General features: G+C 31.2%; 1 protein-coding gene across 2 annotated transcripts in view; it reads left to right on the top strand.

The window, feature by feature from the left end:
• LOC105250469 (RNA-binding protein fusilli) overlaps positions 1–14229 on the top strand; it is a 32474-nt gene extending 18245 nt beyond the window's left edge. The window contains exons 5-12 of one of the 2 annotated variants that reach the window (XM_020027304.2): positions 2026–2080; positions 2165–2275; positions 2755–3025; positions 3148–3363; positions 3439–3666; positions 3755–3956; positions 11013–11212; positions 12029–14229. In XM_020027304.2, coding sequence (XP_019882863.1) covers positions 2026–2080; positions 2165–2275; positions 2755–3025; positions 3148–3363; positions 3439–3666; positions 3755–3956; positions 11013–11212; positions 12029–12217 — 1472 coding nt within the window. In that variant the 3' untranslated portion in view covers positions 12218–14229. Of the gene's footprint in view, positions 1–2025; positions 2081–2164; positions 2276–2754; positions 3026–3147; positions 3364–3438; positions 3667–3754; positions 5031–11012; positions 11213–12028 lie in introns of those variants that run through there. The other variant, XM_011256579.3, reaches the window with a different exon arrangement.
• Positions 14230–18518: the final 4289 nt, after the last annotated feature.

Below are 18518 nucleotides of genomic sequence, written 5' to 3'. Positions count from 1 at the left end.
GATGATGCCCTTGAAGATTGCAATAGCGTCGATAATTAAACTCTTGAATTATTCTTAAAAGAGCTTTGTGTAATTTTTTTGATTATGTGGAAAATATCGTCGGAATATATTTTCTTTAAGAAATTTGCTTTTTTTAAGAAAGAAATATTGCTTGTTTGGTATACCAAGAAGTTTTTCTAAATTTTTGATGAGATTTCGAGATTTAACAATTCAACTATTTCTAAATAATGGTTTTCAATTGTTGTACCTATTATATTGCATTCTAATATAATCTCTCTTCTAGCTACATCTAAGTAAGAGCGTAGGTCAAACTGTGTTTTAAGTTTACTGTTGGCGTATAGCTTTCTTATCACAGTGACACTCAACCTACTGAAAATTACGTCATTGACTAATATACACTAATACCACGTGCTATCGTGATATGTATGCGAAGAAGAAACTGATTGCGCTTTTGACACCGCGTATTTTTTTATTCTGCTATATTAATGAGATATACATTTAATAATAATTTAAACAACTAACGTTACATTAATAATATACATTAGTATATTTAAATCTCTCACTCTTTCTCTTCTCCTTCCTCTTAAAATAAAAACCTATGCATTATCTGCAAAAAAACATTTTTTTTATTATAATTGTCTTTAAAATTTATTATGTGACAAGTCAGAGGATATATTTGTAAAATATAATATTTATAATTTTAGCATTGTTAAAAAATATTCAAAAATATTTGTTTAGTAATTTTGAATACATATTTTTGTAGATAAATATTACATAATATAACATATCTCTTCAAAAACAATCCAAACAATGTTTATTCTATTTGCAAAACTTTGTTTGCAAATTTTTTTCTTATGATTTTTTTTCTTGTTATAATTTTTGATATAAATCCTCTATTTGTTGCATTAAAGGAAAAGTAAAGTACAAAGTTATTTACAAACGGACTATTGGAGAAATAATGATTGATTATTCATGTGCATTCCTCGAAATGAATTCTACTTGTCGACAGCACACATTTCGCTGAATCTGCGATTCGAATAATCATTTCGTGCAGGTATGAGAAAGCAGAGACACAAACTGACGGATATAGAATTACAGAGGAAACGCAATAAGCGCGAGTTCCGAAAGCGTTATCGCAAACTTCGAATCGACTTACGTTTGTAATACATTCTGATTTTGTTTTTACGCAGATTTCCATTCTTTGCCAGAGTATTTGCTAAACAACCTGTACCTTTCGTTAAATAATTTAAATAAATTCAACATTTGAAATGCGTACAAGAATTCCCACATGAATCATCAGAGTTTTATGTGGTGATATGTTAGATCTGTATTCTTGTTACGTTTCCTCACATTTTTCGCATTTTATATAAGGTAATCATTTATTCAATCGTTGGGTGGAGCTTGAGAAAAAAAAGAGAAGTGCAAAAAGTGCAGTGTAAACAGTACAGATTAAAAGAGTACAACTTTTATTAATGGGATAGTTCGTATATAAGTATATATATGTTCTATGGTGATATGCAATGCGTGGTACATGTGTGTTCGTATGCTCGTACATATTGTATATTTCTGTTAAACGTATTTCAGTTTGCTTTTATAATTGACGATTCGAGTAAAAGTGCATGGAGGGAAAAAGAATTACTCGAAAATTTGTCATTTCACGCATGTAAGCTCGAATTTGAACCCGCTAATAAATTGTTAAAAGATATATATTTCTAACGTTTATCGATTTCTAAGGTTAAATCATGAGATCTTTCCACAACTTTCCCTTTCTATGCTTTTTTTTATCATGACTTTTTTCTTTTTCACTCTTCAAGGTACACAAATTCACTCGTTTTATATGGTAAAAAATACAAGTTAAATTGCAAAAGTATATATTGCAGTTACAGTAAAAGACATATTTAACTTTGCAAACATATGTGTCCTAAATTTGTTTGAAATATATAAACATGAATTAGTATTTTTTTATTTATTTAATAGGTTTATAATTATAAAATAATTAAATATATGTATGTACATATTTTTCAGGTCACGTTTTTAAAAATCCAGAAGTAATTAACATTGTCTTAGAACCTGGTATATGGTAAGTTTATGGAAAATTCTATATCTTGATGTTAATTTTTATAATTTTGATTATTTGATCTAATAATAAAATTTTTATATTTAGTTCTAAGGATGAAGAGGTAGACAATGACTGTGTAGTAAGAGCACGTGGTCTTCCTTGGCAATCTTCGGATCAAGATATTGCAAAGTTTTTTCGTGGATTAAATGTTGCCAAGTAAGTACATGTAAATAAATACTCTTAAAATTCATGAAACAAAATCAAATACAACTAATGAAATGTATTTGGTTGAATCAAATTAATTTTCCTCTATATAATATATCTATTGGTATTTATGCACAAGCCACATGGATGTATGTGAAGCAGGTAATTGAGATAGTTGTATTTCTATAATGCACTTAAACGCACAAATATTATTCTAATTTTTTCTATATGATATAACAAGTGCAATTTGAGGAAATTTTCTTATAGTTATATATATATAGTGAGATAGCATTAGCACTATTCGGAGTTATGGATTTTATGTACACTATATGTACTCTAACAATAATTTTGAGAATTAAATGTCAGAGAGAATGTCTCTAATACTTGTCATACTTATTTACTTTATGAATTCTCTAACAACTATTTGTAATAAAGAAGCTGTGATATCACTGTGCAATGATATTCTAACAATAGTGTAATAACTTTTTTAGAGGTGGTGTAGCTCTTTGTTTAAGTCCTATGGGAAGACGTAACGGCGAGGCATTGGTACGATTTATTAATAAAGAACACAGAGACATGGCGCTGAAACGACATAAACATCATATGGGTCCACGTTACATAGAGGTTTACAAGGCCTCTGGAGAAGATTTTGTTGGCATTGCTGGCGGTACGAGTGGGGAGGCGCATGCTTTTCTATCACGTGGGGCTCAAGTTATCGTTAGAATGAGGGGCTTGCCATATGATTGCATTGCTAAACAAGTGGTATATAATTATTTAATAATTTCAAATTCAATATAAAATAATATAAAAGGATATATATTTTTTAAATATATATTTTACTCATTTTATTTATTATATGTACAATGTCAGTAATTTTTATATAGCTGGAATTTTTTCAATCCGGACAAAAACCATGTCAAGTGTTAGATGGCGAAGAAGGAGTGTTGTTTGTAAAAAAACCTGATGGTAGAGCAACAGGTGATGCTTTTGTACTATTTGCAAAGGAAGAAGATGCTGTAAAGGCTCTGAGTAAACATAGAGACCTTATTGGTAGTCGATATATAGAACTTTTTCGAAGTACAACTGCAGAAGTGCAACAAGTAGGTGCAATAAGCACATGAATGTTTTAACAATTAAAAATATAAAATCTCATATTTTAATTTTATTATATACAGGTCCTAAACAGAGCAACTGATCCAAAACAAGTAATACTACCACCACCACCTATCACACAACTTCCACCCTTGCTCCCTCAACATATCATTACTTCTGGTACACGTAAGGATTGTGTTAGACTTCGTGGTTTGCCTTATGAAGCGCTCGTAGAGCATATTTTGGAATTTATGGGCGAACATTCCAAAAATATCGTCTACCAAGGTGTTCATATGGTTTACAATGCACAGGTATACATTATATAATGTTTACGTTTCGGTCACAGATACTTTTGTACTGAGAGAATTATTCTATATATCTTTGAAATTGTTTTATCAGGGTCAACCGTCTGGTGAGGCATTCATTCAGATGGATAGCGAGGCATCAGCATACGCGTGCGCATCGCAGCGGCACCATCGGTATATGACCTACGGCAAAAAGCAACGGTACATCGAAGTGTTCCAGTGCAGCGGCGACGATATGAATTTGGTATTGACAGGTGCGGTAACACCGCCATCGACCAAGGCGCTACTATCACCCGGTACGTTGACCACACAAACTTCCGCGACCTTCACACATCCGTCTGCGCCGACAGCGATGCCGGTACCGGTACCGACAGCGCAGCCACCGCCATCACCCTTATGGGACCCCATTCACGCTCTGGCCCAAGCCGCGCATCACGCGCAAGCGCAGGCCGCCCAGGCGCAAGCCGTCCAAGCGCAGGCTATTAGGAATCAGGATTTATGGTTGATGGCTTTGGCGTCGAATTCGTGTCCTACCTCGACTACCCCCGCTTCGCCTTCGACAGCCGTCGCTGCCGCTGCCGCCACGAGCAAGTCCCTGGCTTTACAAAGCCCGAACCCGGTCGCTCATATTCCTGCCTATGCGATGGCATCTCCGACGGCTGCCGCGGTCGCGGCCGCTCATGTGGCGCTTCATGGACCATCGGCAACCTCAGCGGCAGCAGCGGCGGCGGCAACGCCATTTTTGCTTTTCAACGTTCATCCCCATCATCCCCGTATTCCTATTTTGCGAGCGCCGACGTCGCATGGGTTATTGGCACCAATTGCTATGGCCGCTACGCCGGCGTTAAATCCGGCCTCAATAATAAGCTTGAAACGAACGTGGGATGCAACTTTTCCTGCTAACGCGGCGAATAGCGTCGCCGCAAAACGCCCAACCTGGCACGCACCGGCCGCAGCGTTTCACGCGCCGGCTCCGACCACAACGCCCGGCTTGCCTTACCCAGCTCAATTTTATCCCCAGATCTGATGCATTATTGCATCTCTATATTCGGTCTCTAGCTTGTTTTTATATATTCTTCTAGGATTTCATAAAAGAAGAAGTATAATAATCATCTCGTCTCTCCACTGAGGATTCTCTGCTGGATGAGAATTTCTAATTTGTGCGAAATATATACATTCGCTGTTGCTACTATTGTTAAAGATGTCGCCAATTGTTACGACTTATTTTTTAACGGATTTATATATATATATTCTTAGCGAATAAATATTATTCGCGATATCTTCGTGACATTCCGTTTCATATTCCGAAGTTTAATAGGACGTCATTTACAACGTTTGTTCAAATAATAGAAAATACTAATCACATTTTTTGAAATGTTTTTTTTTTATAAATATTTGGACGTTTATTTATACAATGAACTTAAAATGATTCCGCGAAATCTGATTTATTTTTCTTATCCTAATGCATTTAGGCAGCAAACTTAATTTTAGTAAGCATATTAATTATATTGATATATATGATATAATTCTACTTAGCATATATTCTATATGATATAATTCTACTGCGCATATATTCTTTTTTTTGTAATTCACGGAGAATTCGTGTTCACAGAGTGCCTAAGAGAGATCATGTCATAGAAAATTCACGTTTAAAAATTTACGTGAATGCAAAGTGCCTTATTTAAAGTAACATAAACATATATAAAACATATTGCCTAATTCTCTAAATTTTATGTATATGTATTTTTTGCATATACATATTATAGAGTGTTTCAAAATTATCATACATACGTCAATTACGCCAGTTTCTGAATTTTATCAAAAATTAATAGGTTTCTTTGGAGCACTAAAATTATTGTCAAAGATACTTTTTACTTAAGACTAAACATATTCTCTTATTGACATATCAGATATTAAAGTCTGTGACTTTTTGACTAATTGTTAAAAATTTTTGTTGATATGAAATATAACATTTTATGCTAATTATTTTATGTTATAATTATGATATTGTTATTTAATAATAATTACAAATACTTATGACTTTAATGTCTGATATCTCTTAATAGTATCTGCAGTGCAAACTACAGAATAAAAAATATATTTAGTAATCCAAAGAAAACCTGTAAATCGGTCAGAGATACAATTTATATTGCATGTGTATATGTATATACATATATACACATACATATACATTTTTTCTTTGACAACATTGATTTTTTTGGATTACTAAATATACTCTGGTGTATGCGCGTGTGTAATAATTTATATATATTTTGCTAGAAATATTTTTACTATAGTATGTAAGTGTATTAGTAAACATTCCATACGATATTACATATTTGGAAACTCTAAAATAGTATATATATATATATATATATATATATATATATATATATATATAGCAGATTCTTTTATACACGTTGAATTTATCACGCGCGCATGTATGTTACAGTCTGTGTGTGTATATGTGTGTAAATAAAATTTCACTATAAATTATACGCGAATATGAGACAGTTCACTGTTAATTAATTTCGAATTTGTCTTTCTTTTTTTTCTCTATAGTTGTGACATATAGTTGTGACATATAAGTTTCATCTTGAACAATTACTATATATGAATTAATTTCTAAGAAGTTATATGATTAAATTAATTTCTATTTACACACAAAACTTAATTTGCTCTATTTTATATATTTGGGCAAAAATATGTACACGCACGTATATGTAGCGTTTATTGCACTTAATACATATCATGTGATGTGTATTAGTATATTCGTTATTAATTTAACGAACATATTGACGTATACGAAAATGATCTACACCATTAATTCAATCATGTATAACGGGATATACTGAGTATGTGTGTGTATGCGTGCGTGTGCGGGCGTGTGTGAGTGTGTATATGTGTATATTAATATTCGGATTGGTTTGGAAACTATCCGAGATAATAATGGGGAACGAAGACAGTGGAATTAAACATCGGTCCTGTACGCTCACGCGGCTTGTGATTTAACTGTGGTGTCGGCGGTATTTACTCTTTCATAGCTATGACTTATGGCCTTTAATACTTTTGTGATGATGTAGTTGGTAAGATCATTGAGACACAGATGGATAGAATGATGTACTATAACTGAGCAACGGCTTCATCGGAAATGCACCTTACCGATTTTATTCTTGTAGATGGCTGATATTATATATACATAGATATACGCACTGCCATGTCAATAACTGAGAACTTTCATCATTGGTATCGTAATTAACGCCCTTCAAAAGAGAAAAAGATAATGATCCTCACATGCGTAGTCGATCTTGATTTTTTTTGCACGGATCGCAAACTATTATTTTAGTAATTTCACTTCTTACTCTTGCCACGTTTTTTTATCAATATTACTAGAATAATAGCTATGTAGATACATCGATATGAGAGAAGCGGTCGTTATTATTATTCCTCTATCTAATATTCACAGATATGCGGTTGTGGCTGTACGTCATGTGGTTTTGTGGAGGAATATATTTTCCTCCTATATTTTAACTATTATTTCGCGAAATACGAAATTTTCGTATAACGCATTCTTGGTCTTTTTTTCAGTCTTTCCATATATATATTTTTTTATACGACGTTATAAGTTGATAACTTATTTCAGGAATCATTCTGTACAAGAATGTTCTCTTCGCTCTTCTTTCTCTCAAATCATCTCATAAGTTTTTCCATTTTACAACGCGTTATGTAATTATTTTACTTTCCACAAGAAAGAGACACAATAAAATCATATAGTATTGGAACCAAGTATAATAATAATAATATATATTATTATTACATATATTATTATTACATATATTTTCATTATATATATATATGTATATATATAATCTTAGTTTCATTTTCATAGAATAACTGTAGAAAAGTATCTGCCCCATTATGTATATTATTTTAAATCCAGATTTTTGTCTATTAACGTATTCATTCGAGAAAATGTATTACTTGAAAATAATTGAGGATCATTTCATTTTTTTTTAAAGAAAATGAATGTCGAGCATAATTACACAGTAAATAATTGTTCTTTAATCTCGGGCTGCTCAGAGTGAAATGACTATCATTCAATATTACCTATAACTTTACAAGAAACCACAACAAATAAGATATAATACGCTATTAGTTGTCAATAATTGGACAAAGGAAAGAAAAATTTTCATAATAATAATGAAGATGCAATATTGTCAATCATTTTGGTTAGCGTCCCGGGATTACTATATAATTGGATCGTGCATTTCTGAAATCCTGAAAAATATCGGGACCACACTCGATTCGACTTTACATAGCATTATCTAATTCTTATCATAGACATAGCAACAGCGAGACGATGCGAAATGGACTGGTATGCAACCAAGTCAAGCTATTTGTGTAGATGCAAATATCGGATACGTAGTGGATGCAAATAGAACGATGAGGGATCTCGATATACACTAATAATGTCATTTCCGCATCGTTCCATAGGGGTGCATCTCGGAGTGTTTAGTATAAGTGTTTAGAGCGCGCGCGCAAATGTTCTAAGCATAACAAAATAATTAACATGCAACATAACGAATATGTACACATACATATTATATATATAAACACATATATTTATAATATACACATAAAAATGCATGCATACATACATACATATATAAATATACATGCATATATATATATATATATATGTATGTATGTATGTATGTATTTATATTATTGGCTTGAAACATATATATATATATATATATATATATATATATATATATATATATAGTGTGTTTTGCAAAATCGACGGATGTCCATTTAATAACACAATTGTTTGGTCAATTTTAAATAGATTTTTCTTTAGCGGTAATGTTATAGAAAATGATCATTTATTGCAATTTACTTTTTTTTAAAGATATAGGAAATTCAACACACGCACGTAGTATATACATATTATCTATGCATACGCACACTCACACATGTGACATTTCAGTATAATCTCTCTTTTTTTATTTCCTGTATACACTCTGTATATCGATTTTATATCGATGGTCGAAAACGATCATGTTTAATAAATGTGCCTTGTGGAGATATATATCTTTTTGCTTGCCGGGCTGGTGGACTCTTACCCTGAGATTATATTACCTTGTCCGATGGTTGCACTTTTTGCGTATTTCGTTTCCCACAATGCGTATTTTTTGCGTATTTTGAGTGTGGAAAACATAATTTTTATTTAAATAATAAAATTAGGAAGAACAGTTTATCATGTAGACTTTAAGATCATTGAGCGATCATAACTCTTGTTCCAAGAAAGATCAGCGAAGATTGCAACCACTATGTCTTACTACGTTCTATACATTTTTTTCCATTGGGCTCACAGGTATCTTGGTATTTACAGATCACACACAAATTGGAGATTTCTATATAACTCTTTCTCTCCCTCCCTCCTCTCTCTTCTTTCACTCTCTTTCCTTTTTTTCTCTCTACTCCTTCCCTCCTTTTTCCCTTCCCTTTTTTTGGATGGTTCTCTTTGTTTTTTTGTTAAATCTTCCTTTTTATCGTGGTTTACTCTTTTCTTCCTTTCTCTTTCTCTCTCTCTCTCTGTTTCTCTGATATTTTGTACGTGAATCTTCTTTCTCTTTGTTTCCAGTCGGAAGATGAAAGATTCTCTAACAATAAGTGTCTCTCTCTCTCCTCTCACATTTGTTTACAATCGCTATTTTTGAGATGTTAGATTCTCAATTTATTAAAATTGGATGTGGTCAATGCCTAATGAGTCATTGCTTTTTGCTACGCTGATCATTCCAGCTGTGTTGATCTATTTATTTAAAGACTAATAGTAGTCTGCCAAATCTTATCTGTTTTTCACATCGTATATTATACGTTTTTCTTCTTGCAAATTACTTGATGCAATACAAAACCACGTTAAATTGTGTAACATTTACGATTGATTATTCACTTTTGATACATTATATTCACAATAATTCCATTAAAATAATTTCTCTCATATTTATTCCTTTTGTTTGATATAAACTATAACTGTAAAATAAATATATATATAAATACTTGATGAATGAGACCACTGAAAAAAATTCTATAGGAGAAAAAATTTTTTACTATATTTTACAGGCTAAAAGAGAAGAAACTATATAAGCCATACTTATAACAATTGTTAAAATGTTGCGTACAAAGGGGCTTTTCTGCTTGGTGAAAGAGGGAAAGAAATGAGAAAGAGAGAGAGAGAGAAAGAAAGAGAGAAATAAGAGAAGGAAGGAGAGAAAGAGAGAGAGAGAAAAATGAGGGAGGAAAAAAAGAGAGAAAGAGAGAGAGAGAGAGAATCTGCGTGTATCTGATTATTTGGCAGTGGGGCGAAATCACAAGTTGGTGCTGCATTACATATATTATACACATACATAATACATGTATACATACATACATACATAGATATATACGGATACACATTATATATATACTTATACATCGTGTTACAATGGTGCAGTGTCGATTTCTGTTATGGTAGCGGGATCTACAAATACTAACTTCTGTGCTTCCAGGTAGGCCAAGTCCAAGTCATTATTCCTTTGGATATGACTGCGCTTTTGTACGTTCTGGGCAGGATAAACAGGAGGCTTAAGGGAGATTATATTTCATAATATTGAATGTGCATTATAAAATACTTTCTCTAATACACAATGAGCTATTTAAAAAATTTAAAATACTGTCTTGCTAAATCGTGTACTCTATGTTGTAATCTAATTAATTCAATTATAGCGCTCCGTGAAATATTTGCTCAAACCGTACAAGACCAGTCTAATTAAAAGTGAAATCGTGCAGCGTACGAACTTAGGAAATCTTAGTGGTCATTTTCCACTAAAAATTATTCACTATTAACTTTTATAGTGCGGACAACGCTGTTGTGTATAGTCGATTGTATTACTGGCGCATTACTGGTACTGAATAATGAAAACGCTTTGTGTGCTTCTAGAAACCTCTGCGGATCTGCACGATGTCACTACTCGTCGTAATTGTGGAGTGGTTACATAGTGGGCATTTTCTTCTTTACGTTTGTACATACATAACGGACAATCATGGGTACTAAGAGAGAAGCTCTTTTTCTGAACAATAAAATTGAGACGCGATATTTTGATTCATGATTTACAAGAAGAAGAAGTCGAAGAAGTCGTCCGCGAGTCGCGATTAGAAACAAGTATCCGCGAGAATCGCAAGGAAATTATAAATCAAACGAGAGTCTATTTTTTTTTCATTTACTCGCGCGTTGAATTTAATCGAGCTGGTTAATTGGATCATCTCCCAATTGTGTACATTGAATCTTACACGTTTTCTTTCTTCTATAGGAGGCACGATGTTGCCACCACCGCCAGTGGCGATATTTCCGCCAGCTACTGCGATGCTGCCTCGCGCTCCACCGCAATTCGCGGCACCGTATCCACCGCCTATTTTTTATTGGCCTTATCCTTCACCGCCAGTTAGTCCGACTAATTATTACACTCCAAATGTCGGCGGCATCGCACAGATTCCTCAACAAGCGGCTCTGGTAATTAAAACCTTTACATTTCTTTTAGTTTAACAAGAAAGAGAAATAAAAAATTTACTATATAATTTATCCAGGATGTCTACTCCTTGGAAAAATAAACTTGACATATTCACAAATTTATTTTATGCTTGGAAAAATCAGAATATTCTTATGAAATGATTGGAGTTTTTTTCAAAATTTTCTTTAATTTTGCTTTAATTATAAGCAGTCGGTCCGCCAAGTTAAATTATGTGTTTAAAATATATCTGTCTTTCTGTTTATATATTCAATGCTTTAAATCACATATTAAAATATGCAGTATATATAAATATAAATTATAATCTATAATATAAATTATAATTTTTAATGATCAAAAGTGGAAATGTTATGCAAGTGAAAAATGTTTATAAAAGTTATTTCTTTATCTGTTGTAAATCTAGCACTTGAAACTTAAGAAATTCTGTTTTCCTTATAAAAAGTATGAAAAAATGTACATAACAAAATATTATTTAAAAAATTTTTACACAAAAAAGTCTAAAATATTTTCTTTAGCTGGAATTTTGAACAAAAATTCCTAGAAAATCAGGAAATTTTTTTCCTAGATTTGACCTTAGATACCTTATTATCACACAAAAAGATATAAATTTACAAATATTTTATCATTTTGTACTGTATGTATATAAATTAAAATATTTATTATAACTGTGCAAGAGTTAGAAATTAAGTACATTCTTGTTTGTACTTTTCATAGGAGATACTTGTTCAATTTTTCATGTTATGTATTTATAATGAATTTTTACGAATCATTTTTATCATTATGTATCATGTTTTTTTCAGTTAGCCCCAGCTGAATGTCTACAATTAGCATCCGGGGCTACAACGCTACCAACAACTACATCCACACCAACAGGCCTCGACACATGTATCGAAGCGTATTTACCGCGGGTGGAGTTGGAAAAACGAATGGCTGCGTTACCTCCACCGCAGACCGAGTGCAATCCTTTCATCGAAGTTTTCATGGTTTGATTTTCTCGCCCGAGTCTTCTCTTGCCAATCGATTTCTGATTCCTTGTTTAAGTATGCGTATTCCCGAGTTCGTTAGCATGGCGAGAAATCGAACCGTTGAAACATTTTACTTGATTCATGGAAAGATCATTATTTCACAAAAATCTTTACAGGAATCCTTTCAGAATGGATTCTATTCTCGCGTCGTCGACGAGACGTAGTCGACGATTTTTAGAAACAAATTTTGAGCAGCGTCGTACATTGCTGACCTAGATAATATGTACGTCGTATATACGATGTGTATGTGTGGCAAAAGTGCAAAAGATGCAATTTCGTTCTTCGCGTTTTTCCCCAAGAAAGCTTCCCTTGTAAATCTTCGACGCACTGTTCGTTAGAACGGCGTATTTCTTTCTAGTCTAGAGATGGATAGGAGCCGTTGTAGCACGTTGCAACAGCGGCGTCGTTCTTTTCTCGTTGTTTGTTCCGATTTCTCCGGGGATGAGACGAACCGTGCATTGCATTTCCTTCCATCCAATCATCCTTTAAAAAAATTTTTTTTTATTACGTTGCTCTCACCTTTTTCTCGTTGTGACAGTAGTGATCCATGCATCGTATACTTCGATTCTTCGTCGTAGTTTGAAACGAGTTTAAAGAGTTTGCGGGATTAAAGAATCGAGTAATCGATTCAGGTGCGTCCCGCGTTATAAAAATATATACACAAATTATATATAATTAAATAGATTGTAAATAATAATTATATTTGTGACGATCACGTATAATCGTATAAGCGATTGCATCTATAACATTTAGGCTAGATTGCATCAATATTATTTTAGATTTAAGCGAGACTTAAATATGTGTCCATCTTCATCTTTCCTTCTAAATAATTAAAGACAGATATATATTTAAATCTCGCTTGAAGTCAACATAACGTTGGTGCAGTTGAGTCTTAAAAACGTAATAAAGTGCAGCGCACTTGCAAAGAACGTAACATTCATACAAACGCGTTTGATTTATATGAATAAAATAGTCTTTTTATAGAATCGAATTTAAAATTCTATTCATTATACGGACTATGCTCAGTTAATTTTCTCCATTTCAAATGTTACGTGTGCGCGCGTTACTTGTTTTAGAATATTATATAATATTTAATTTAAAGAATTTTTTAAGAGGTAAGAATTCAAATGGTGCGTGCGCGTGTTGCGTACGTATGTGCGTGCGTGCGCATATTTTATCGATTATTTTATCATTTTCGCTTGCGAATTCGAAACGCTTTTGCGTGTTGTACATTCCCCCTCCTCCTAAACATCCGGTCTAAGTATCTTTTGATACGCGTATGTTATTAAAGAACGACAACGCACGTTTTTCTTTTTTTTACGTTAAAACAGCAAATATTACAAAAGTCTTCCGCTAGTTTGTCATTTTTTTTCAAGCAAATTACGCGATTTCACTTATTAATTCGCGTTCATTATCGAGATTTTGAGAGATATGTATACTATATTAATACATATTAATCGATCACAGCACATAGCGTACAGTGACTTCTACAATACAATATACACATGTGTATGTATGTGTGTATACATGCGTGCGTGCATGTGTGCGTGTGTATACGCTCGCGTGCGTGTATTTGCGTGCGTCGCATGTATGTGTGTAGAAGTATGTAATATAAGAAATATCGTTCAAAACTTATAGCATTAAGTTAAAAATATGGCTACGAGAAATTAGCCACACTATATAGCTCAACTATATGATTAGTTTAAATTTATGTATGTGAATTTAGCCAAGTTGGTTCGTTATAGTGCGATATCTGGTTACTCTCTTCCTTAACTTTTATGCGAAAGAAAGATAACTTATTAATATCGCGATATAGTCTTTAATGTTTCAAGTACATATGTGCAATGTTTCAATGCTATTAAGTATATAGTAACTTAATACCGAAGTTATTTTCGGATTTACATCATCATCATATTCATTAGATCGTTCAAATAAAAGCGAAATAAACATCCTTAGAAAAAAATAATGAATTTATTTTGGAATAAAAATTTATTTTGAAATAAAAATTTATTTTGACAAAATTTAAAGCTTTGCTGAAGAAACTTAATAAATAATAATATGAATTAAAAAACCAAATGCAATTCACAGAGCAAATATTATAGCAAATTTACTCAAACGATTACAAAAACAAATATAGTTCAAAAAATATATAATACATATGTTTCGGTTCTGATCTGAAGTCTCTTTAGTGTGTGTGAAGTGTAAAATGAAACAACTCTTCAATGCATAATTACAATAATTACAAATAATCGATTATTTAAATTTTTTATAATGTATTTGCACTGTCAATTGCATTTGATGTTTTAAGCTTACATTATTATTTGTTGAAATAAAAGTTTCAAAATGTATATTTTTTACTACAAAATATATAATTTCTTTGTGGAAATATTAATAAAAATTCGAAGATATATCAATACTATCGAGAAAATAAAATTATAATGCGCAATCTATTTTTATCTTTTATATCTTCTCAAGTTTTTTTTAACTTTTTTTATAAAGTTTTTATAGAAATATTAGCTTCAAGCGTAAATAAATGTTTCAATATTTTTCAGTGTGTTTATTTCGGCATTTTTATTTGTACGATATGATCCATTTTCTATTTCATTTAAATCTAATGAAAGTGAAACAATCACTAAATATCATGAGCGAATAGATTTAGTTTAGTGCGTGAATTTCCGCTCCCCTTCTTTTTTTAATCTTTTATGATAATTTTCGTATCGTATGCGTTTTAATATGCTGATCGATTCTGATGAGCGCGACTTAGGCACAATGTTTGCGACTCCGCATTCAAATATGAAGTGTATATTCGGAGTTCGTGTTCGTCGTGTTGTCGTTACCGTACGTGTGATCATGCACGATTGGTGTGCAATAGTTTTATAATATATCTCTTCGTGGTAACTTGTGCAATAGAGATCAAGCCGGTGCTGCCATTGCCTCCGATGTTGAGAAATGCTAAATGGTGAAACGATAAATCAATTTAAATTGATGCTCGATTTAACGCCGAATTTGCCAAATAAATAATATTTACTTGTTTCTTTGATAAGAATGCATAAATATATATTATTATTAGATATATGTATACATGTGTATGTATACACACATCAGAGTTGAGGAAGTTACTTTATAAAAATAATTTATTATCGTTATTCAAATAATAATGAGTCGTACTTTTGTTACTTTTTTCTAATGTTAATACAAAATCAAATTAAACACTTAAATTATATTTTCAACTTAAACACTAAAATTTATATTTTTATTTTATGTACAATTATATAACAAAACTGATATAATTTTAATAATGATATCACTTTGAATATAAAAATATTTTAAAAAGTTAAAAAAATTTTTTGAATTTTTTAAATGTAAAATGTAAGTAAATTTTTTAATAGATTAAAATCGCTTTCTGTACATTTTTAATCTTGTGCAATTTTAAAATCCTAACAAGATATACTATACTAATTTTCATAATCTTGAATTCTTGGCTAATCATTGAATCATTAATCCAACTTGATGTTTTTTACAAAATAAAGAGAAACAAAATACTAAAAAGAGTTTTTATAGAATTCTGTACTTTTGTACAACGCTTTTGATTAATGTTTCTTCATGAAAATTATACTGAGTTTGTTTGAGTAAATAAAGATAACTTAAATTTGTTATTCTCGTTTCCAAAAAATGCAATTTTTTTTGTTACAAATAAAATTTGTAATACCGTTACTTCACAGCTCTGATACATAGAAGAAGAAAGAGAGGAAAAGAGAAAGAAAGGAGGAAAATGAGAAAAGTGTGTGATAAAGAATTAAATCACATAAGAACAGAGATTGTAAATAATTTCTTTTCATGACAGATATATACATGTTTAGTTAAAGTCGCATATAGGCTAACGCTAATAAAGTACAATTTAATTGTTTTTATTGATTGCAAAGATATGATATACAAATTTAGTGTCTTTATAGGCAGTAATGATGTGTGTATCTAAATGCATTCAGCAAACAACGGAGGTACTGGACGATCTTGATATGTGTATGTGAACTTTCTCATATATATATATATATATATATATATATATATATATATATATATAATGGAGAAAATTGTATGTATGTGTTTACACACAAATACACACATATGTACACATACACAACATACCTATAAAAATATATTTTATTGTACGATTATATATCTACCAACTTATTGCGTTAAAATGCAAAATCGAATAAAGCCGTTTTTGCTGTAAATCGGATTGAAGCCACAGCGAGTGTGGCATTTTAGAATTTCTTCGTCGATTGTTTGACGTAGAAAGAATCTCCCGCACCAATGTTCGTTTCAGCGGTTCGAAAAAGCGGCTGCGACGAATAATAACCTGATATTTAATTATGTTATTGATGATATTAATATTAATATATTCGATATATATTGTTTTGAAGTCTTCGCCATTCTTTTTAAGATCCTATCCGAAAAATATATTCTTTTATCCTTTCTTTTACCAATTTTTCATATTTGTACATCGCATCGAGATTGTAAAAAGTGAATATTAATCGAAGCGTTTAATTTGACTGCGAAATTATTGAACGTTATAATTTTTATCCGAAATTATTGGATGTTATCATTTTTATTAATTTGATTAGTTTATTTCTGCAGCGCATACAAAAGGCAGCTTTTTGTAACATTGTTTCATTCACGCGAGTATCTAAAAGAAGAAATTCATCCTCTATTAAGAGTTCGTTAAAATTATAATTAAAGTTATATTTTGCATATATATGAAATGTATATTGAACGTTGTAAATTTCCTCGCGTTTCACTGATAGATATGTATAATATCATTCATTTGTATGTAAATGTACACATATATACCTCCTTTTTTCTAATCTCGAATTCTCTCATTAATCTTTAAATAGCAAAAATTTAACTAGAATTTTATTTATTATTGTGCATCTTATAAATGCGATTATCACTTGCGATTGAATCTAAAACTACGTGTATGGACGGATATTGTATTAAAGGGTAAAAAATATTTTCAGTAAGAAATTTGGTGAGATCACCTTGCTTAAAGAGAATAATAAGTCTATCATGTAGCATAAGGCATATATCTTTGTGAAATCTGGAAAAGATTTTCACATGACGAGTATAACTTTTTATACTCCAAAGCACAATCTGATATCTAGTATGTATAAATTTGAATTTGCTGTTGCACACGAAAATTATGTACGACATTGGACGTATTTGGCAGTGTAATATTATTTGCAACAATCTAAATTCGCTGCTTTTGGTAACTGCCAATTTCTAATGTTACTAGAATATGAAATATCGAATTAATAAGATAATTTGTTCGCTTTTCTCTATACGATTCTTACACTAATAATGTATATATAGAAAGAGACAGAGGTGTCTACTCATTAGTTCAACGAAGAGCAACGAGATTATATAATGCTAATTACGAATATGAGGTCTGTTTTTAGTCTCACAGCTTCGTCGTAATAAAATTATACATATAATTGTAAAAAAAATTATTTCTAGCTCTTATTTTTAGCATTTTTCTTATATTAAATCTAAAATTAATTTAATCTCTATATTCGGCCCCTTGATAATAAATATTTCTCATTATGCGACATCTGTTTGATGACGTATATTTTCTCTATTAATGTTCAATCTTTTTATGTATATTAAATTTTCAATATTTAAATTGATCTATTAAATGTTTATTATTAAAAAATTTTAACGATTATTCTCATAGGATATCACTTTAATAAAGTATCCACGTCATTCGATCAAAAACTATATCATTATTAACAGTCTATTAAAAATTAGCTATTAAATATCATTTGTGCATACAATTGGATAAAGCAACATATTATTATAGCAAAAAGATCTGTCCTTTTTGAAATGAACGTCACTTCCAATAATCATTAATAAAAAATCGATTGAATGAATGTCGAGATCTTTGTGATATAAAAAAAAGCGGTTGTCTCTTTTTAACCATACATGCACAATTATCATCGCAATATAAAAATATGAAAAAATTTCTTAAAATTAATAAAATTAAATTTTTGACATTTGTACATAATGAATATTTTTTTCATCGAGTTCAAGTTTCACGAGACATAAACTTGTATCTTGACCTCATATTTATTACTATCGATAAGTATATCTTAAACGACACGATAAATATGACAATATTCTGAGCGCACATTTAGCAGCATTTTTACTTCATTCTTCATAAATTTGATAAATTCTATCGTCTTTGTACGATAGATTTCACTATTAAATA

The sequence above is a fragment of the Camponotus floridanus genome, unplaced genomic scaffold (assembly GCF_003227725.1).
Source record: "Camponotus floridanus strain SB8 unplaced genomic scaffold, Cflo_v7.5 scaffold15, whole genome shotgun sequence".
Classification (NCBI taxonomy): domain Eukaryota; kingdom Metazoa; phylum Arthropoda; class Insecta; order Hymenoptera; family Formicidae; genus Camponotus; species Camponotus floridanus.
This window is presented reverse-complemented; position numbering and strand designations above follow the sequence as displayed.